Source organism: Drosophila novamexicana, unplaced genomic scaffold, assembly GCF_003285875.2.
Source record: "Drosophila novamexicana strain 15010-1031.04,08,12 unplaced genomic scaffold, DnovRS2.1 tig00000387-arrow-pilon, whole genome shotgun sequence".
Classification (NCBI taxonomy): Eukaryota; Metazoa; Arthropoda; class Insecta; order Diptera; family Drosophilidae; genus Drosophila; species Drosophila novamexicana.
The window spans coordinates 168,826-192,030 of NW_020824800.1; the positions used below are offsets into that span (position 1 = coordinate 168,826).

The 23,205-nt window shown below is 39.4% G+C and overlaps 2 protein-coding genes across 3 annotated transcripts; one reads left to right on the plus strand and one right to left on the minus strand.

Moving 5' to 3' along the window:
• The first annotated feature begins 805 nt into the window (after positions 1 to 805).
• On the plus strand, positions 806 to 23,196 carry LOC115759887. Of its 2 annotated transcripts, XM_030701002.1 has the most exons (12): positions 806 to 1,489; positions 4,799 to 4,921; positions 5,684 to 5,847; positions 12,337 to 12,775; positions 13,516 to 13,921; positions 14,585 to 15,015; positions 15,096 to 15,240; positions 15,301 to 15,452; positions 15,514 to 15,830; positions 15,888 to 16,175; positions 17,614 to 17,721; positions 22,836 to 23,196. In XM_030701002.1, exons 1-12 carry the CDS (start codon positions 1,342 to 1,344, stop codon positions 22,974 to 22,976), a joined length of 2,862 nt encoding a protein of 953 aa, XP_030556862.1. In that variant the 5' UTR covers positions 806 to 1,341; the 3' UTR covers positions 22,977 to 23,196. The 2 variants fall into 2 exon arrangements, with proteins under 2 accessions (XP_030556862.1, XP_030556863.1); XM_030701003.1 differs by lacking the exon at positions 17,614 to 17,721.
• Positions 10,815 to 11,955, minus strand: LOC115759888. Its single transcript, XM_030701004.1, has one exon. It carries the CDS (start codon positions 11,928 to 11,930, stop codon positions 11,247 to 11,249), a length of 684 nt encoding a protein of 227 aa, XP_030556864.1. The 5' UTR covers positions 11,931 to 11,955; the 3' UTR covers positions 10,815 to 11,246.
• Positions 23,197 to 23,205: the final 9 nt, after the last annotated feature.

Sequence of the window (23,205 nt, forward strand, 5' to 3'; positions counted from 1 at the left end):
GAAAAACTAAAAGTGTAAAGTGAAAAGCAATTAGCACACATTTTATTTATAATTTTGTTACTTAAAAATCTTCTATAAGAGATACCAATCAAAACTTGCATAATTCAACCTTATGGGTAAAGAAAATTACACTAATGCATTAGCTATCATTGTTTCATTGTCAATATCTGGTTAATATCTCAAGAAGCCCATACGTACCACATGCCTGGGCTCTGTTGAACTGCCAGCTCCTAGTTAAGAGGCAAATTCCGAACTGTAAAGTTACTGCCATCACACCTCCAGGTAAACCTTGGCCTATCCATAATCTCTCTGCTGGCGGCATGTCACTCTGTTTGACATTGTTGCACACGTCAGTCGTAGCTCATAAAAAAAAAAAAAAAAAAAAAACAAGAACACAGAAGCGACATTATCTTTTGGGATCTCATCTGTCGTGTTCGCATCAACAAAAACATCATCAGAGAGCGGCAGAGTATCTCATGAGCTGTCACTAATACGGCAACTGCTCCAATTTAAGTTAGAATCTCATCGTCGTCGTCTGCTCTTCGTTCAAGCCTGCCTAGATTGGGGTCTGGAGATTGCAAAGATATATACTAAGCATAGTGCATGCACAGATCTATGGCTGGCTCGATAAGAGATCGCTCAGTCTCAGTCTCGGTGCGAACGGCGACTGTGAAAGTTAGAAAACGCGCTGCGAAAAGTCCGAGCACAATTCACCTGAAGCTTGTTGCAGCGAGTGCCACAGAATCTTGAACGAGTATACGCCATGCAACAGGCAATAGAGGTGGTTCGAGTGCAATCCGGGGAACACCTTGAAAGGTTGCCAATGAAACAATATTAATAATTAAATGAAGTGCAATTAAGCTTGATTTAAATGTGTGAAAATTGCTAACTAGTGTTGAATTTTACAGTGAGACAAAATGTAAAAAGTAAAGCGCAAATTTCGAAAAAAAAAACAACATATATACATACATTCAAATATCAAAAGTAAAAGCAAGAACAACTTTGTGCGACGTTTATTATCTCAAGTTTCAATTGGATTTAATCAAAATCATAAGAAAACTCTGTCACACACACACACACACACACACACACACACTCGCACACGCGAGCCTATTAACTTTGAGCGCGTTTTAGTGTATTAGTGTGCTGCATGTGTGAGCTTTGGGTACCTGCGCCTGTGTTTGTGTGTCCCAGTGCCGTCTGACCGAGAAACTCAGACTGAGACGCAGGCAGCGTCAGACGTCGGCGTCGCTGCATTTCATTGAGACGAACTTCAAACCGAGAGCCAGGCAACTTTGTTAGAGTATCGGCGCGCGTGTGTGCGTGTGGTTAAATTGAAGTATGGTGAAAATGGCCAGCGAGGAGACGGTCACCGAGGCCACCCGCACCGAGAAAGTTGAATTGTCGCACTTTGGTGAATTCTGCCAGCGACACGGCATTAATCCCAATTTGATTATGCTGAAGATAACGCTGTTTGTCATGTATGGAGGTGAGTACTGATAGCACATACACACACACACACACACTCATTTAAGATCCTGTCATTAAAAACCAATTATAAATGGAGGGGGACCAGGAACCAAACCAAAAGCAAACGGGACGTGCAATTAGCTTCTTGTCAATTTGAGAAAGCATGTGAGCATTTGTTTTTTTTTTTTTTTTTTTTTTTTTATTGCTGATAACACAGACAATACGTCGGTTATCCGACTTGTTATGCGGCGGCTTAACCAATTATGACAATTATGTTGTTTATGATTCGGAGTAGATTAAGTTTAATTGCTTTTTGCTAGTCGGTTAGTTAAATAAAAAACAAATTGTAAATCGCCTTTTTTATATCTTCTGTCTGCAGCATGAATTCTATATGCATCGGAAAATTTTGACAATTATGCTTTTCTTTTTACTTTTCTTCACTTTGTCTTTCATCCGATAATAACAAAAATTGTGACTAATGAAACCAAAGGAATAATTTAATCCAGTTAACAAGAAAGTTAAAAAAATATTAAAGAATTTTATAAATTTAATTATCATTAGAGATTTAAAATAAAAACCTTTATAGACGCATTGTTAGCTCCTTTCATATAAAGAACATTTCCTAATGCAAGCAGTAATAAGTTTTTGGCTTAGAGCTTGCACAATCACATTTAATTGTTAAACCTCAGATTGAAGTAAATACTTAAGCAGTGTCAAAACAGCTTCAAACAGATGTTAACTGTGCCAGATATAGATACATGTTAACATTTTATCAAAGGAAGGTCGAAAGAGCACACATTCGTTTGTTCAAATGATCAAATAAATATAATATACTTTCATCACATTTGTGCACTGATTGTTAAAATATGTCAATATAGCGAATGTTGCACGAATGCACTTGACTTACACACACACACACACATCTGGGGGCAGTCGCGCGTTAAGGACAAACTTGCGCGAGGCTTTGGTCAACGCAGGAATGCTGCCCATTGAAGAGTTGCCCATTGAATCAGACACAATTCAGGAATGTTTTGATAAAGGGAAAGGTCACGGAAGATGTCAGTAGACTTTCCGACGTGCCTGGCAAGAAAAACGGTTAGGTTAAGTTTCACCTTAGCTATTATCGGGCCATGGATGCCTTAGTAGCTCTATGAAAGCGTTTTGGACAGTTTCGTTTAGTTTCATATTCGGCAGCGAAAGCTGCAGGAAACTGATCTAATCTCCGGGAACAACCTAGCACGGGCTAAGCAGGAATTGAGGTTCGGACTGATGCCTTTGCCAGATCAAGCATCCGCGCCGGGTAACTGGGTAATACGTTACTTTCAGTATAATAATAATAAATAGAAGAATCATCTCTGAGCTCATATATTCTCGATAGAAACTCCAAGCTGAGTAGATCCAGAAAAGTCCGTCTGCCAGTCTATAATAAGGCGTGGATCTCGGAAACTACAAAAGTATGAGACTTGATATTTAAATAATATATCTTCTTCTTTGTTGATCGAACCATTTATTTGAAGCATAACTCAAGATATATAAGAAGTAGACCATTTTGTATAGTTCATGACTTGTAAAATAGGAAAAACTCGATTCTTAGCGTAAATATTTTCCCTTTGGCACTAGAATACACTTATGTTATGTCCAGAAGAATTCATATTCATTGAAGATATTCGAGAATACATATCTCTTAGTGGAGCTAGACTGCAATCGAGTGCATCGAAGGTTTGTGTTTAAAAGGTTGGATTCAGGCTACAATCCAGACAAGAGCAAAACAAATATGCTCGATTTGACATTACAAACAGAGCATAAAGAACACACACATCTAGCGCAGTTTTACCTACAATACGAGATCGAGTTAGGCTGGCAGTGAATCTTTGAATTCATTATCACAACGTGATGCAGCTCTGCACCGCGTCTCGGCCCCAGAAGATACGACGATCTTGGCAACTGTGGAACTGTGGAACTGTGGAACTGTGGAACTGTGGAACTGTAATACTGGGGGCATAGGCTGGTCGGAAATAATCAATTAGGCACAAAATGAGTTACACATTTGTATAAATTTAGTTACACAAACACGCGCTTGGACATGGAGCTTCTTTTGTTGGGCAGCACAGCTTTTCCCAGTATGTGGCAATTAAGACACACAGCCATATATATATGTACATATATACATATATATATGTATATATGTCTGTGTGTGTATGTATATAGTTTATATATAGTTTTCTTGTGGGTCTGCGTGTGGCTTTTGTAAATAAATCTAGCTTATGTGACTTAGGCTTGAGGAAGGTTTAGTTTTATTCGCCTCAACTAGTATCTATGTATCTCAAACTTAAATCAACGCCAGTCAAGTCAGATGACCGTGCGCTGTTTTCGCTGCTCGCGGTCAATGACAAAAACATTCTGCGATCATTTGCCGTCCTACTGCGGATCGCCCGCGTTCCGTCTGTGCCTAATAATAAGGCGACCTCTGTTTGGCCATTGGTCGCATGTTGTTTTATGTCATTAAAGTCAAATTGTCGCAAATATTAGTATTAATGCGGTTTTTATTCGCTCTGATATTCACGCCTTTGTCGAGACTATCTTCAACTATCTTTTATGCCGCTGTACCCTGTACCCAAGATGTAGCTACCGTTCTGGAAGTACACGTACACAAGCACTAGAAAACACCGACACATTACGTAAATATCTATAGTCCAGTTGGTGTCAATGGCCAAGTTGACTTTTGAGTCCTATCTTCATACTTCTTAAAATATTTGAACTGAAGTAGCAGCTTCTCGACCAACCCAATTCACTTTCTCACTACTTTCTAAGATATCTTAATTGATGCAGCATTAGTAGCATACAATTGCGCTTAAAATTCAAACAGAAATCTCGACAATATATTCAAGTAGAAAACTAGAAAATCTTACGCTTAAGGAACTTGGGGCTAAAAAGCTGAAAGATTTCCTACGAATGGAAATCGAACACTAAGAAAGTGGTTTTGGAAAATTCTACCCTCAAGTAGAAAAAATGGTGATCAAAGTTTGCGTGAAAATAGCAACAAGACTGGCTGAGCGTCGGACTAGCAAGCGTGAGCTTGCCGGTTCAAATCTAGCAGCACATTTCACTTTTATAATTAGGCATCAATTTGAAATTTGTTTAGTTGTTTACCTAATTCATTTGGAGTTATTTGGAGTAAAAGCTTATAGAAATTAACTCCCGCCGATGGAAATAGGGTAGTCCTAGCTTACAGATACCCTATGATACACATCATCATCATTTCATAGCATAGCTTCTGATTATGACAGTTAATTCTGCAATTCTGATTACTCATGCTTTTTTTTTTTAGCCACTTCATCATTGCTGCCCTATTTGACGATACACATGCAATCGATTGGATTGACGGTGGAGGAAATAGCCATTATCTACTTGGCGTTGCCGTTCACAACTTTTCTCAGCCCTCCAATAACAGGTGAGTGTTTAGATGGTGAAGCAAAATTGGGTCAGCTGGATTATTAGATGAACGTATAATATGACATTTAAATAATTATCGGATATGGCTATAATATATTAAAGGTTTTCGTATAGTATGCACAAATGAGGCATATTTCACAAGAATGAATAACATTTTAGTAGAGCTATCTGCTTTGGCATATACATGTATTTTGGCGCTATATTTGAGCTGTCAACATTCCATAAACAACGAAAGTTATTCAAGAATATTTCCTTTTAGTGTGTATGTGTAATATGTTGCAAATGAAGCTAGAATGTTTATAGTGCTGAGTTGAAGGCAACTTCTAGTCGGCGACGTCCTAATTTATATTATATTCGTATATTTATTGACATAAAATCCAATGCATACATTATGATATGGTTTATGCACATTTATATACATTATATTAATTAATCTTATGCACTGTAAACAAATCTGGCACATGATGTCAGGATGGAACATGATTTCAAATTAAATTTGTCCAGCATCTGAGCCAGTTCAGCTCAATGTGTAACTAAGTTGTGAGCAACTTTGTCAATGGCAAGGGCCATCTTGTAGTCAACATATTTGATAAAGCTTGCCCACTTTGGGCAACACTTTGCCAGGCCACAGATGCAGATGCCAAAAGACACACACACACACACACACACACACACACACACACAGACACACACACACACCTCGTTTATTCAGAGCTCTAACTTGGCATCCACTTCTCTACTTTTCTCTGTCACGGTGCAGGTTTTCTCGTTGACAAATTTGGCAAATACAAGCCAGTCGTTGTGATGAGTCTTCTACTGAATGCAATTTTCCATCACTCGCTGCTCTTCATACCGCAGCAGGAGATACCAGGAGTGGTCCCATCGGCATTTGTAATACGGCATCCGGAGAGCGGCGACACTGAGGTAAGCATCCATTTCAATAAGTGCCACAACTACAAAACTCTGTCAAGTTTGTCTTGATGGAAATTTTCTCTTTAATTACTTAAATCGCTGTAAGCCTACTTTGAAAGCACACAAATTGGATTACAACGTCTAGGTAAACGAATCATTCGGCTATAAACTATCAATGTTAGCATTAAATTCAATTGAAAATTAAATTCCTAAAAGCTGCGCAGTTCGATGTTTAGCTAAGTGCAAAATTCCAGCAACTGCCTTGGATTGTGCTTTAGCTTTTATGTAGAGTGCAGCCTGATAGACTGCTGCACATTAGCTGCCACACACACACACCCACGCACACAAACACATCTACTAGATGTAGTACTAAAGGTTGCAAGCAACAACTTCTAAAACCTGAAGCGGCTTGATGCAGCTGTTGCACAGTAGATTAAATGCGCCTGCTTCATGGCTCCTTGTCGTGGTTGTTATTTGGTATTTTGACAATAGTTTGGGCAAAGCTAAAGTGGGACACAGTTTTGGGTGTTCGCCACTGACTTTTCTTGCCATTTGACAGATGGTGCAGAGCAGGCGCACATTCTATGGGACGAGGGAGACCTAATAGCAACACGGCTTTATAAACTTTAAGAAAAACGATTCACACACGTGCATCAAGTATAATCAAGCCGCATAAAGGGTACAAACTCTTGTAATTTTGTCAAGAAGCGTGTAACGCATAAAAGAAGACCCCATAACGTATTTATAAGTATAATATGAGTAACTATGATCACTATTAATAGGCATTTCAATATAGTAATTCGTAATTTTTCATTAGTCATTAATCATTAGTCATCACTCATTAATCATCATTCATTAGGCATTATTCATTAGTCATTATTCATTAGTCATTACGAAATGGCATACAACTTAGCTGCAGATTTTCCGAATTTATTTCACTGCAAACACCTGTTACACCTTATATCCATAATAAATGGGTCAAGCAAAAGAAAGGGGGGGAGTCATGGGTGCAACAAGGATATATTATAAGTTATATGCATTGCTAATCAGCAAAGCAAAATGGAAATCTACCACATTTATCTCTTTTGAAATGAACTTAATCTGAGCTTTACGAATTTACGCAGACTACCAACAAGGTCTGGCTTACCCGCCAATGGATATTTACCATCAATATATATATCAACCTGGCTGATAAATAAATTTTGACAATTTCACTATGGCCTTTTTTTCAGCCAATTTCAATGGGTATTGTATGTCCGATATGGTTCATTTCGTGTTGCCTAGGGAATGTTTTACTTAATCCAAAAGCCCTGCAACGGACACGTATTCAATTGTGGCACACGTATTTCGTGTCTGTCTCGCGGTCCCCGCTGGATGTCTATATATTTTGCGAAGAGCAAGAAGCAGCACAGCACAAAAGCCGGCTTTTATTCGAGGCGCCATAACGCTGTCACTATCAATACACACTCGTACACTAAGGCACACGCCCACATACAGCTATAAAACGCACACCAACTGAGCTTCTCCACCTCGGCGTTTGAGTGTGCGTGTGTGTGTGTGTGTGTGCTGGCTGTGCCCACGCGGACAGAGAGTGTGTGAGAGCGAAAGAGAGGGAAACTTTGGAAGCGACTGACTACACATTGCTGGGAGCCCATCAACCTGACTCGCGTTGGCGCAGACACAAATGCAGCTACGGGCACACACAAATGCTCACGCACATACACACACATGCACACACACACACCATATTACGCATACGCATAGTATGTGCCAGATTGTCTGTCTGTGTTGGGTCACCCTGTGCCAGATGTTGCATCTTTTTGTGTTGCATACTATTCGGCTGCTTGAATTGCCTTTTTGCTCGAGATTCGAGCTTTGCATGCGCATAAATTTGTGTCATGTAAAATCATTGAATATGGCAAATAACTGTCGAATGTAGCAAATGTCGGTTGCCAACCTTTTGGACCTTGTAAATGTGAATGTGTAGGCATTGGCAAAATTTGTTGCTTGGGGGATTTCATTTTTATGCATTGTATTTCTTTTGTTTTATGCTTATAAGTCCGGCAATGTGGACAGTTTTGTGTTATTGTTGTTTCAGGCATTTATTGCCTTTGGCATTTGTCCGGCTGTTGCTGCCTTTGTCATAATAAAATATTAAGCACTGAATTGTGTTTTATATGTCAGTAAAGCGCTTTTATCTGTTAATATATTAAGAGAGTATGGCTGCAAGAAAAGCATGCCCACAATCTCAAGTAGAATAAATAAGCACATAACGCAGAAAAATATAAATTTAGAAGAATGCTCCAGCTCTTAGTACGCTCAAATTTTTAATGCTTACGATTAAATACTCTGTATTTACTAAAACAAGAAGGAGGTTCTAGTCGGGAGCTCCCGACTAGGGGATACCCTGAACCCTCTTTTTCCAACATCAAATGCATATATATATTCTATTTTAGAAGCTATATGTCAAGTTTGGTGACTCTAGCTCTTATTATTTACCAAAATTGCCCAAAAAACAGGATATCGATATCGATTTTTATCGATTGCTTGGAAACGGAGTAAGTTATCGAATACCGGAAACAAACTCGATCTGCGCAGGCACTAGGAGCACCTACATCTAAGTCTCTAGCTCTTATAGGTTCTAAGATCCTTGCGTTCATACATACGGACGGACGGACAGACAGGCGGACATGGCTAAATCGACTCGGCTATTGATGCTGATCAAGAATATATATACTTTATGGGGTCGGAGATGCTTCCTTCTGCCTGTTACATACATTTGGATTTTGCACAAATACAATATACCCTTATACCCTGTTTTAATGGGTTCAGGGTATAAAAAAAGGCTGAATGGGGCATTTGATTTCTCCTAAATAGAAGAAGAACTCGCCTATCTCCAGAGAGAAAGACTATATGTGTATGTAAAAACATAAACTATCTTATATCTCAAGCTCTAAATTTGAAAATCTATTTATTAAGTTGCTTTGTTTTGAACAGCTTAAACATACCCTTTATGCACATTTTAATGGGCATATTTTTTGCTAGCGTTTTGAAAGTTCAATATTATTTCCAAAACAAAGTTGAAATACTGTTCCTATTGAAATGTTAAACAAATGCATATGGAAATAGTAAGTCCTCGACTTAGTGACAGCTTAGAACTGACTGCAGAACTAACAACAGACCTGAAGAACTTCCAAGCTGGGAGGCAATGCCAAAAAATCCACTTAGGTACACAGGAGTGCACGTCAGCTCCGCATGTGTCTGTATCACGTACATTTATCTTTGTGTCGTTTTGCAGCACTTAAACTACACCGACAACAGACACGTATGACTCGCAAACACACACACACACACACACATCTATGTGGACTGCAATACGGCAAGTTGAACAGAGCCGTTGTCGTTAGTCGTAATGAAACGCAATGGACCTGCGTGTTAAGGGCCTCGTTGTGGTCCTCTTCCTGAACCAATGCCAGTGGCACGCACTGCCCTAAATGAGAATTGGCGCAAAGTATCCTCTACTTTGAGATACACACACTCGAAACACACTCGCATTAGTCATTCGACACTTAGACACATACATGGTTAGGGTGTGTATCGAATTTGTATTTATGATCTGCAAATAAAATACATTAAGACAAGACTGAGCACCAGAATGCAGCGAGCCGAAGAGAAAATACTCTATTCAATGCCCCACGCTTAAACAGAGATATGAGGAGAATAGTAAATTGTTCGGGGAAGATATAATTGAAAACCATTAAAGACAAAAGGAAAGACGGACAGATGGATTTCGATACTGATCAAGTATATATATAGCTACACGTGTCATGACAAAATGTGAATACCCTCCACAAGGGTATAACTGGCAATTAAGAATGCTCTAATCAAGAGTGTTCTAATAGAAGATCATAGAGCCCACGGCAGGCTAGCTTTAGGAACATTCTATGTTTCTTCTACAAAAACACAGATGCTCACACGCAAATTATCTGAGTATAAACATGCGTTTTTTACAATTTCATAGTGCATGGTTGAAGGGGGCATCCCTACTTTACAGATTCTATGAACAAAGTCAGATATCGATTTTATCGAATGCATGGAAATGAGGCATGTTTTTCGATTGCCTAGGAGTTTTTCGATTGGTAGGACCTACGTTTAATTTAAGTATTTAGCTCTTAAATGTTCTAAGATTTTCCCGATAAAACACGTTATAGATATATGTTTGCCTTGAAAGTGATTTAAACAAACGACCAATATGTAGAATGATGTCAATTGTTGCAGAGAGTATTATCAACAAGGACTATGTAAATATTTGTGCTGTTTTTGGTATCAATAATATCAAGCTGTTTATTAAGTGTTTAACATATTGTTGTAAATTTGAAATAAACATTAATTTTGTGCTTTCCTTTCAACTGTTGTCTGGCCGAAAACAATGTGTCCGCTCTCTCTCTCGGCTAGATTGCAAACTTGTAACATAAACTCGTATAAATCAGCGTCAAGCAATGTGTGAATTTATTTATCCAACCGTTTAAGAGCCAGGTCACCGAAAATATGTTGTCACCGAGACGAAACAACGACAGTGGAAAATTCCTTCAGCCACCATTCCTTCAGCTCCTTGTCGGATGCATTAGTTTGTCCAGCAAAAATATTTATTTAAGTATTAAGTTTCATAAATGGGTCAAATCGAAGTTGAAGTAGATTTTCGAATTGCTTTAAAAGCTGTTGCGTCCTTCTCAGACTTCGTACATTGAAACTTTCTCTGAATCTCCCAATTTCAATGGACGATTTTTCCATTAAAAGCGCCTTTTAGCTAAACATGGCAAGTTATCCAATCTCTTTTGCTCACTCTCAGTATAAAATGAAGTTAAATGTTAAATAGAACTTTTCACTAGTTTAAAGAGTATTCGGAGCAGGTGTCTGACAATGAAAGGCGTTTGTATACTATACTAAAACTAAAGTTTTATATTTTGTTTATACTTTCAAATTGCATGTAAGGGATTTTAAGGAATTTTAAAGGTTGTTGCATCTCGAGCTTTGTTTCTTCTGTTCTTTGCTTTGTGGCTTATTGTGCATTTTTCCAGCAAGGTTTGCCGTTTGGGAAATTTGTATTTGGACTTGTTGTTGCCGGAAATTACCATTTTTATTATTGCTGGCACCGCTGGACGGGGTTGCTGTTGTCTTTCATAGTCCTGGAATTGAAATTCTCGATTCGCATTAAAATTAGTAATCGATATATGCATGGACATGGACATGGACATGGACGAGGAATCACAACGGACAGCCACGGCTGCATTTGCAGATAAACGAAATGGGGGAATATTTATTATTATTTATGTTTTAGTGTAATGCTGGGCCTGCGCTTATGGCCAAAATATAGTGCTAGTAGAGCAGCCATAAACCTTGTCAGAACTGGTCTACATGGCCAAAATAGTCTTGTCCCCTTCGGTCCAGTCGATGATTGTCTTATCAACATCCTCCACATCCATATTAATTGAGCCCTCGCAAACTGTGGCCGTTAGTTCCTCTTCCTCTTCGCCCTCACCAGCTTCAGTTTTGAATTCGGTATATTCATCCTTATCGTTGGCCGAATCGTAAACTGTGCCTTCATCCGAGTCCGAATCATCGTTGTTGCTCTCGGGTATTAACACGCCAGCTACATAAAAGTGATCTTCGAGCATGTTTTTCCACTCGTTCAAATAGCTATTGAAATCGCGTGCCTCGAAGCGGGCCGTATTTCGAATGTACCACATAATATCGGTACCAGCCAGTCCCTCATAGCTGCCATTCGGTCCAAAGTCGTGTGGTGCACTGGACACATCGTAGATGGTGTCCAGTAGGGCGACCAGATACCTGCCGTTGGGATTCTTTGCATCGTAGTATTCGAGCTTCTGCCTGGTCAGAGTGAGATTCTTTAGAGGCAGCGGAATCTTGACGTGCCCCTCCTTCTCGTAGTCCTCGTCATCGTAGGTCGGATGTTCACGACGCATGTGCGTATACGCAATATAGCCCACGAGGCAGGTCATTGCCACAATTCCCAATGGTGAACTGATCACTTCACGCAGCTGCTCACTCCATGTATTAGTTGGTATCGAAGACATCGAGATATTTGGATGTCAACCTTTATTTTTGTTCAAATTTGTACTTTCTGTTTTCTCCTAGTCGTAAGCTCTACTACTGTTTGGCTTTCATTTACTGAAATTATTCGTTTGAAATGCCTACTGCAATGTTGTGTGAGGATTTTCGTAATGCTGCCCAAAATGGAAGGAAAACTGACGAAATGCTATCTAAAGAAAGATGCTTGGTAAATTTTTTTCTTATTCATGCTTCATAAACGAGATATTTCTCGGAAAGCCATCTCTGCATGGGATTTACGCGCATAATACTCTAAATTGAAAGGCCTTAGACAATTTGCTAAGCCTAATGGGACGCTTGTGTCATTTAAACATTTTTAGCATATTTAATGAAGTTATTTATAATTGTTTCGGTTTTGTTAATTGTTTGCAGGTCTGGTGGTCACCTTGCCCCAGTAGAGAGTGTCCGGAAGAGCCCGAGCTGGATTTGGCTGTGTATCAATGCGTTGACTATTGTCTAATGCAGGAGCAAGTAAATCCAGAACTTTACTCCGATGTGGCGCAGCATGACAGGTCCACAACAAGGACGACCACGACGAGGGCAATGCTCGGTCCAAGCATGGATGCGAATGAGCCAGCCTTGGTGACCACAACAACAACATCGACGACCTCTTCGCCAGCGTCGTCATTACCAGCAATATTTGCAACACAAACGAGAAGCAGATACCAAGATGCACTTAATATGTCATCGACCATGTTCCCGCCACTGGAGAACGCTTCTGCCTTGTCCTTGCAAGTGCAGCAGCCACCCTCTGGCTCTGCTTCATCGGCAGCCGTGGAATTGTCAGCCATGTCCATGCAGGGATTGAATCGTAAGTGACACTTCTACATGATGATCCCTCCATTGTCCCTCTTTCGACCACGGAATTGGTCAGCTTCGCTCTTAATATCATTAGGGCCAAGCGGTTGCAGCGACTGCCTTCGGCTGCTTGTTAGCCGTTAGTTTTGGTGTCGACCGAGTCATTCACACCAGGCGTCCAGGCTCTTCTCTCACATTGTCCATATCTGTGTCCGCATCCATGTCAAGTGATGCCATTGAATATGGCTTAAAAGGAAAACTATTTTTTTGTGCAAATGTATGTAACAGGAAGAATCTGCAGATATATATACTTATATATCATTATTGGAAGGACAACTTTAAATTTAAAATATTTTTTCTTCCATACCAAACTAAATAATTCAAATGTCGGTTATGTTGAATATGTAGGAGTCAGTCGGAGTCAATATCGATCTACTTCATCATATCCCTATTCCTTCGTAGTTAATCAATATCAAACATTAGAGAAGCAAATAGAGTTTATGCTTGAAAACATTTGTGAAGTAGGAATTAAATAAACTGCACAACTGCGCGGGTTTTTAGCTTGGCGAAGTTTTTATTTTCCTACAAAATGTGAAAATGTGAAAGTTTTGCTTTAATACCCCAAGGCAAATAAGCTGGTTACACCACGGAACTACTCTGCAGCTGTTTAAATACTCGGCTTATAGTTTGTTGCTTGTCTGTAATTGTTAAAGCTCTATCCAGCCATACTTATTAGCATACGGGTCCTTACAGTTTCTGCGGGCAGTACGGGCGACAAATCAAAGGCCAGCAGCAGTTGGGTGCATTCGGATGATGCGGATGCGACGTACTTTATGCTGCAAATGCATCCCGATTTGGCGGACCCCACCGAGCAGCTGGGCATGGAAATCGAGCAAGATGACAACGAGACGGTCACCGATATTAGGCAACGTTTTGGCGAGGACAGGCTAGTGAAAATGCAAATCAATCTCACTGACATGGACGACCTGGATTTGCGATGCGGAGGCCTGGTTAGGCGCACCAACATGTCCTATGTGAACACAAAGGCCGTCAGGTGCTTGATGCAACGTTGCACGTTCACATTGAATGCTCCCGAAATTTGCCCACCTGACTACAAAGAAACCGACGACACAATTTTCTGGATATACTTTCTACTACGGTACGTAGGCTAACATTCTATTAAAACGATTTAAAACAATGCCTTGCCTCGGCTTGACTTGGCTTGGCTTGGGGTTGAATTAATTACTTTTCCACTAGTCGATTTATTATAGAACTAGCTTATTAGAGGGCATATAGAAAATATTGATCGGTTCACGTTAAGTTCTTCCTGTTATGAATTTATCCGGCTTAAGTTTAGATTCAGCGTAAAGACAAAGAAAATATTGGACTCAAATTGGATCGGTTTAATGTCTTGATCTGGCTGACCATGTATATGCTATCCAAATCTATAATGAGTATTAACTTTTTAATGCAATGAAATCTGAAGTTTTCCAGAACTAATGGAAAGTGCAATTTCCTAGGCATTTTTTGAGAGACATTGACTAATCGTTTAAATAAAATCTAAATTATATTTGATAAAAGCAGGTAGCTTAATGTAATTATACTCTGTTCTCAAAAGGGAATTTCTCAATTGCTTTAAATTTAAATAAAATGTAAAGACTGTTAGTTCAAGTTATCCCAACTATCTATATATATATGTTATTTTGTTAAAGCATCAACGTGAAAGTCAAAATATAATCTTTCAACCAGTTTAGCCATAATGAAGAATGTAAATAGAGTATTGTGCAGTCGAAACAGTTGTAATTACTCATTTAATTTTCAGATTTCTGGCAACGACCATGTTGTCGGCAGGAGTCACCATTATGGATCCCATTGCACTGACGATGATTGAGAAGTTCGGAGGAGACTTTGGACGTGAACGCTTGTTTTCGAGCATTGGCATGGCCATCTTCTCGCCCATTACGGGTATCATGATTGACTACTCGTCAAGGGGATTGGGCTACACAGACTACTCGGCTGCCTTTTATACGTACGATGTGCTGCTGGTCATATCGACAATGTCTGTGCTAATGATGCCGCTGGGCGAGAAGCTGCCGGCGGATAATGTTTTTCGGGATTTATGGAATCTATTGAAAATGCCGCACGTGATTGCCTTTATAATATTTCTGTTTGTGCTCGGAAATTTCTGGGGCTTTATCGAGAGCTTTCTATTTTTGTATCTCAAGGAGCTGGGCGCTCCTAACTACTTGTTGGGTAAGTTCTGGCAATACTGCCGTCAATGCCATCAGCGAGAAGCTCATCTGTTAATATGGGCTTCGTGCTGGCTATTCCAGGCATTACAATTACTGTGGGCACCGTGAGCAGCATTCCATTTTTGTATGGTGCGGAGAAAATCACACGCATATTTGGACACGTTAATTTGATTATCATAGCGTTCTTTTCGCACGCCGGACGCCTAGTGGGCTATTCCTTTATCGAGTAAGTGTGCCAAACATGTGCGTGTAATCTAATTTTATGGCAGCATCGAGTTTTTCCTAGAAACGCCTGGTGGTGCTTTCCGTTCGAGGCCATGGAATCGCTCTCCTGCCACCTGATGTGGGTGGCAGCTGCCACCTACTGCTCCATATTGGCACCCAAAAGCTTGCTTGCCACGCTGATTGGCGTACTCGGCATGGCTCATTTTAGCTTGGGCAAGTCTGAAAGCCTTTAAAGTACTCTAGCAACATGTAATGAATGTTCTTATTCGCACAGGACGCGGCAGCGGCAGCTTTACGGGCGGCCTGCTCATCGGACAGTTTGGCACACGCGATGCATTCCGTTACATGGGCCTGCTTGCCGTGGTGGGCGGCATTGCGTATGGGCTGCTGCATCTCATTTGGCTGCGCAAATTTGATCACACGACGGAGGAGTCCGAGGAGGAGGTTGAGGCCGTCGAGGCTGGCGAGACCGAAAAGCTGACCGAGCCCGCCACCAAGGAGCAGGGCACATCGATGTCGCTGGAACGCCTCAGCCTAATGATCAAGTACAATCAGATTGGCAGCCTGTCATCGCTGCCAAGGGGCTCGAGGGTGAGTCCAGGCCTTGCATTTCGCGTGGGAAGTTTTTAATTACAATTTATCGATCAGGCGGACATACACGACCATTTATCGGTGCGCCGCAGCAGCTACAACGTGGAGTCCTTGAGGGGCGTGCCCCGGCACGGAAACATTGGCAATAGCGCCTCCAAGGTGGATATACTGCGTTCGGCGCTCGAAATTAATCACAAGTCCTCCAACAATTCGATGCTGAGCAAAGCCGATAACAAAACGTCAAATCAATCACTGGGACGAAATCGTGCCGACAGTGCGCCCAAATTGAATCACAGCAATCTGAAGAACATTTCACAGCCCGCCCTGGAGGGTGTCGTTTTGGAGGTGAGTCCCAGTTCGAGTCCACCTAACAACCTACGCTGTGTGTGAGGTGGTGTGTGTGTGTATCAGGGTGTGAGTGTTTGTATGTTTCTGATTCCGATGATTGTCGTCAATTGTTTTGACTTCTGTTGGGGGTGGCGCCTTTTGCCCTGGCTTGAAGTGAGCTGGCTTGTGAGTTTAAAAAATGTTTAGCAGCTGTTGCGCCAATAACTTTTTAGCATACCCAGCGCTGTCCGGCTGGGCTCTTCCTGTTCCTTGCCGGATGCTCTGCGGCACTGCATCCGCTTGCCGTTTATCGTTTATCGTGCATTGTTTATTTTTCAGTATTCGTGTGTTTGGCAGTTGTTTCCTCTCCAATAGCTTTGATTCCCAACTCCGAATGAAATGCAGCTTTATTGCTATTTGTTCTTTTGCTTTTCCTTTAAACTAGCTGAACCGTAAGAGTTAGATCTACCTGGAATAACAATCTTTTATACAGATATGCCGCCTACCAGACATGTTTAGTTCGAATTAGGAATAGAAATTGCAATTTCCTACATTCTTCTGACACAATTTTCTTTTGATACTCTATTCACTAAATGGAAATGAGTATATTAGTATATATTATTTAACATAATCAAGAGTACAATTTTCGACAAGTCTCGACTTAAGCTGTTATTACACTCAAAACAGAGTATTGCTCAGTCGAGCTCTTATCTGTTTGATTTTTGAGAGCTTGTACAAATTGTTGTCCATAGATTTCTAAGCACAACGCAACAAATTCATCTGGACGCATTTCATTTGTGAATGCAACTGCCAATGAGTTAAATAATTTTTCTATCGGTTTAATTAAAAACTTATAATGATATATACCTGGCTGCTGGCCGCAGTTAATTTCGTAATTAATTGGCAAAGCTTTCAAGCGGGCTTTTATGGCAGCTCGGCAACCATAATTCAATAAATCAAATGTGGTTGCAACAAATGCGCAAAAAACGAAAAACAGAAAACCGAAAAGAGAAAACAACAATAACAACAGCAAGAGCAACAAATTAATGAATTTATGAACATGCCAAACTTCGCCTTGGCATTTCCAGGCTGCAAACAACACTCTGAGGCGGACAGACGGACATGTGGACCGAACGACTGACAAACTGAGAGCTCGACTGAGCTGGAAACAAAAGCTAGCTGGCAGCAGGAAGCAGGAGCTGGGAGCAGGAGGCGGGAGCTAGGAGGCGACGCTTGCAAATTGCAGGCGAGTCCAGAGGCGAAAGTTCGTTTGGGTTTTTCGTTTGTGCAAAATAAATTTGCCAAAACCATCAGCCCCCGCCCATGTGTGTGCCTGAGTGTGCGTGTTGCGTGTGTGCGTGTGTGCGTGTGTGTGCCTGAGTGTGCATGAGAATTAGTGTGCGAGTGCATCTGTATCATAAGTATGTAACAACAAATGCCATTCACAAACAAACAGGGCGTGGAATCAACGTTCTTTCCGAGCCGTATGAAAAAGTATCCAAGTGGTTTGTTAACTTCAATACCCGCTGTGGATTTATCCGTTATACCCAGCTCTATGTTAATGGTAATGTACAATCCAAAATGGGTCAAATGAATGCATTAACAAAAACAAGTGCTCGGCAAGCCGAAGCTCAGATATCCTTGCAGAGAGGGACACGGATTAAAAGAATCATATGAATCTCTACATTTTATCTGACTAAAATACAACCAGCTATAGACTTACTTCGATTGTTATTTTGTCCGTGTTAAGCGTTGGCTTCATCCTTTGAGTGTCCATTTATAAAGCTGTAGTTCGCTCTGCAAGAGTATTTATTCACAACAAACACACACAGTATGTATATATATATATATCTGGATCTGGCATGCGCGCATCCCCAGCACCACAAAATCCTCTGAAAAGCTGGCGGCTGATGCATTAGATTTGCAGTTCTCGTTCTGGTACTGGTTCTGGTTCTTGTTGTTTTTGTTTCGTTTGGATTTGTTTTTATTGATGTTGGTTTTGCGTTTGCCAAACCACTCGGGAATTATTTTATTACGTTAAATTAAGGGCCACACTTGCACCAGTATTTGAGTTTGAGTTCGATTTAATGCATGCTAAATTTGCCTGTTCGCCTGTTTGAGATATTCAAGCACACAGCTTTTTCATATTTGAATAGAAAAATAAATATTTTTTGGCATCTCGTTTTGGTTGTTGGGTCTGCGTTGAAAATTTCGGCTTTGCTATTTTTCTTTCGCTGCGATTGTGTTTGCTTTTGCTTTTTTTGTTGTTCAACTTAGTTCAAATTGACAAAAAGTAACAATAGCAGCTGTTCCAAAGGCAACAATGAGCAGGAGGATTTGCCGCTTGGGAAAAGCAAAAACATGACTCTAACGTGTGCAAACAAAGAGGAGCAAAATGTGAAACGATGGCAACGACTCTGAAGCTGAAGCTGTCAATGCTGCTGTATACTGGTCTCCAAATAATTGAACTGGTGATGAAAACCTGACAACGAATCGGAAATTACGTGGCTAACCTAATGTCAGCCATATGCACTTGCTTTCCTTTCTAGTTGACTCTGATTAAATGTCATCTCTGTCACATTACGATAACTTCAAGACTAAGGGAACACAAACACACACAGATAAATTTAGATGGAAGTGCGGACTAACATGGTTCTAGCAATAAAACTCTTCAATCTCGTAGTAAGCATTGCTGAATAAATTATATTGCTCACTGGGACTGCGATTGCAATTCAGTCTGGAGTTTGTAGAACCATATGCATACTCATTGTAAGTGTTCAAGTGCCTGCCAAGGGGTATACTGGGCTTATGCCAATATTTGTAGCAGGCTGAAGCAACCATCTCCGACACCATTAAATATGTCTTTTAATCGTTATCTCCACAATTTGCCTATTGTCAATATACATCGATTTTTGACAAAGCAGTTTTAAACATTTACCAGAGACTAAAACCTTACTGAGCAAATGTGTGCTTTGTACACTACACATATTTCTCTTTCATCTGGGGTCATCAGGTAGCTTACGCTTTCATTCCAATTATCTATTAGTTCTGTTTCTATCTTCTTAATAAGTGCAAATTTAATTCTTTTGCTTCACACTTTTGGTATGATGCCTAATTATGTCTAGTTGAAACACGGCAAGATAGCAAATATTTAAAACAAGAAAGAAAAAGTGCTATATTCCAGAGTGCTTTACTAGGCGAAACTCCATACCCAGCTGAAGATGCCTTAACACTCATTACACAAAACCAAACTAAAACAAAATAAACAAAAGAGATAATATATTTCTATGTACATATTTCATTAAAATTCCTCTTCGTGCCAAATTTATACACTTACTCCATGTGGTTGGCTGAGTTTCCTTTTGCCTCATACATATATTCCCTTTTCTACTATATATCAATTGGAACAGGGTATAAAAAAAGGCTAAAATCGTAATTCGACTGATTCGAAATTATTTACTGTCAAATTGGCAAGTTCAACAATATGTGTTTGTTCCCAATTTGTTGTACTAACGCCTAGACGGAGCGAATATTAAGCTTAAAGTGTCTTAGTTTCTCGTACTTATTGTAGCATAACACAGTTAACAGAATTGTTAAACCCATAGAAAAGACAAAAAAAAAAACAAAACGTATTTTTTAAATTGAATGCCAACTAATTTTATTCCCTTGGTCGAGAGGGTGCGTTTGGTGCCTAACGACCTAAAGCCAACGCACAAAAAGTGAGTGGGAAATTGAGCGTAAGTAATGTGTAATTTTCAAAAAGTAAAAAAATAAAAATAAAAATATATATAATAGCGTTTATCCTTACTGACTGACTAACTGATTTGCAATCAACGTACAGCCGGCGCTTAAATTATTACGGAAATTGTCTCTCTGGGTGAAGGTAAAAATTAAGAAGCTATTTTGAAACATTCGTTTCGATACGATAGTAGAAATTAGTTAGGTAGGTCGCTGGTTCAAAGCACGTATTAATTTTAAATTTTAACATTTGTTTAAAAAATTTGTCACTGCTCAGAAAGAAACAACAATAATAATAGACAAAAAGAGAAACAAATAAATTATAGTTCCATACATACATTTTTTATATGTCTGACAAGCACACAAATAATTTCGGTATCACTTGCATTCAACCGCGCAACTCTGGGTAATTTATATATATATACATGTAACACAAACCATATTACCTGTACATTTTCCAACCATCATCATAGTATATCGGGCTTGTCTATTTGTACCATTTCATTGCGCTGCCTCTTAATATATTTGGGCATATCAGCTTCGACCAAAGTGATAACATTTTTGATCTCGCCACATACGGGGCAGGCGAAATTCGTACCTTAAAATATCTCCAACGTTTTAAAGATGCCTTAACTACTACGACTATTCCAAAGATCACGCCAATAATCTTGCGGCCAGGCTTCCTTACACCTCGCGCCAATATCCATAAACAATTTATATTTTTGTACATTGTGGACAGAGTATTAGGTTGTCGGTTGCACCGGACTGCAGAGTATTCAAAGGTAATGGGCAGGCTTTGTTTCATAACAAAGGCGGGGCAATTTTTTTTTTACATCAAACGAAATAAATTGTTGGGTTTTACGAACGCTACTTAAGATCCATGAATGCATTTCTGTTATACATGCTTACATGTACTCTCAAGCATGCATACATGCATGCATGCATAAATGCGTACATGCACACACATGCAAGCTGAGGTTCCTCTATGCTGAGGCTTCAGTACATGGAATAATTATTCTTGAATAGTTACAAAACATGCAGGGCTTAAATATGATATCCAATTGTGTGTATGTAACATCGTTTTTTTCATTTTAGTGTGGAGGGGGAAGGTATACGCATGTGGCAATATTCTTGAATCGTGCGTTATGTACGCTAAAATGATTGTCCTATCAAACTTCTTAAACAAAAAACTAAGAAAGACATTTTAGACGAGTGGGTGGAATTGATGATGACAGGAAATCAACTTGATATGCTCAAGCAAGAGAACAAATTTGAAGTTTAAAACGACAAAGGTTTTAATAACAAATACACTCTGTGAAGTCAGATAAGCCCGCTCTGTACAATTTTGTACCCATTCTAATTAGTAGAGTTTATTACAAGTATTTGGCAAATGAAGCATAAAAACATAGAAACTAACAACTTTGTTTACAGCACTATTAGGTTAAATGAACCCTCTAAATTTGGATATGCAATAGAAAAGCTTACATTTGCAGTGAGTCCGTGTATTATTGGCACATTGCTCTCAAAAGTTAAAAAATTGGCATGAGCACATTTTAATTGGGGCCAAAACTTATTCAAAAGCCCTAGCGACCATTATACTCTGCTCACAAATAACAAGGGGTATATTGGGTTTTGTGCATTGAATGCCCAGATGGGATAAGTCGATAGAAAATCTATATCATCCAAACATTAATGATTGTGCCAGGTTTATTTCGAGTAAGCCCATGTCTAAAGTCGCAGTCGCCATAATCGAGTAGTTCCTTTTCCACCTGTCTTCAGCTGTTATTGCACTGTCAACAGGGTATATTACGAATGGTTGTAGCCAACAGCAACGCTCTGTTTTCAACTCTTTTTACGGGCCACTAACGAGTGTGTATGTGGTCATATGTGATATGAGTTCAAAGTAGCATGCAGGTAAAAAAAAAAACACTTGCTGGAATTTCAAGAAAAAGCACTAAAACAAACAAACAAACATTTTGTGTGGGTAAATCGCATTTAGTTTACACTCTTTACAAGGGCTTTCCGTTGGCTTTAGTTTTTGTTGTAGTACTTTGGCAGGTACTTTGAATGTTCTGCAATTGGTTTATTATTTACTTTAGCTTTTAATTGGCAATACAACATTTTGCAAATATTTTTGTTTAGTCGTTCACAAAGTGAAAAGCGTATATTGCCGCTGTTGTTTATTGTACGTCTGTTCATGTGAATGCATTTTTATAGGTTTATACTTATATTTGAGTTAAAACTTAAAATAAAGTATTATTATGTAGTGCAGAAACCTATATCATCTGCAATCTAAGAGTTGTCTTACCAAATTTGGCATAAAAACATAAAGACCTTTTCAAACTCGATTGAATACCTAAATCGGATATTATAGAGACACCAAAAATTTGTATATATGTGTTCGTATTAATTTAAACGGATTATTAATATTCAGATCTGCAGCTCCTTCAAGAATTCAAAGGTATAGACCTGCATTTTGGGGTATACCAAAGACAATAAACACATTTTTTATTGTCTTTGGGTATACATTCTACATTGATTGGGTATTTATGTCCCAAGCCTTTTGAATAATAAAACTCTTGACTTAAAAAAAGTCAGAAATTCACGTTGGTTGAAGGGAATTTTTATCATAGTTCTTTGTAGGGATTTGCCCGCTTTCTGCATCTGCTGCACCTTCAATATTCAGTCTGTGTCCAGGCTGATCAAAAATATTTAAATTATTTCGGATTGAAAATGTTCACTTATGCTTGTTAAAACTGCACAATTGCTTTAAGCCCATTTTGAATGAATAATTAACTTAATCGTAGCATATATTTGCATATAAATTTACTGAATGATCTACACATATATGTATGTATATCCATTGCATTGGGCATGCACACTGAATGGTATTTAGGCATATCATTTTTAACTTACTCAAACTCTGCTTTTAAAATACAGGATCAGGAGGGACCCAAGGTAATACCCGAGGAAACGGAACTAAATTCGTCCAAAACAACTGTGTCTGGCTGCTTGGAGGAGGCGGCATCTAAGGCCGAGTCCATGGGCTGTGAGAAGAGCGTGCAGGATGATGACAATTGAATGGGTTGTGTTGGCCAACCAACTGATGCGTACTTGGGGCGTAGAGTGATATTACAAAACTCATTGAAATTATAAATGAAACAACAACAAAAAGAAAATCAATAAAATAGGCGCTACTTGAGAGATATTGAATAACGCTTGTGTGGCATTTAAATGTTAAACAATCTATTGTTAGTTGTACATTTGTTACGAATATGTTATATTATATTATGCAAATAAACAAAAAATC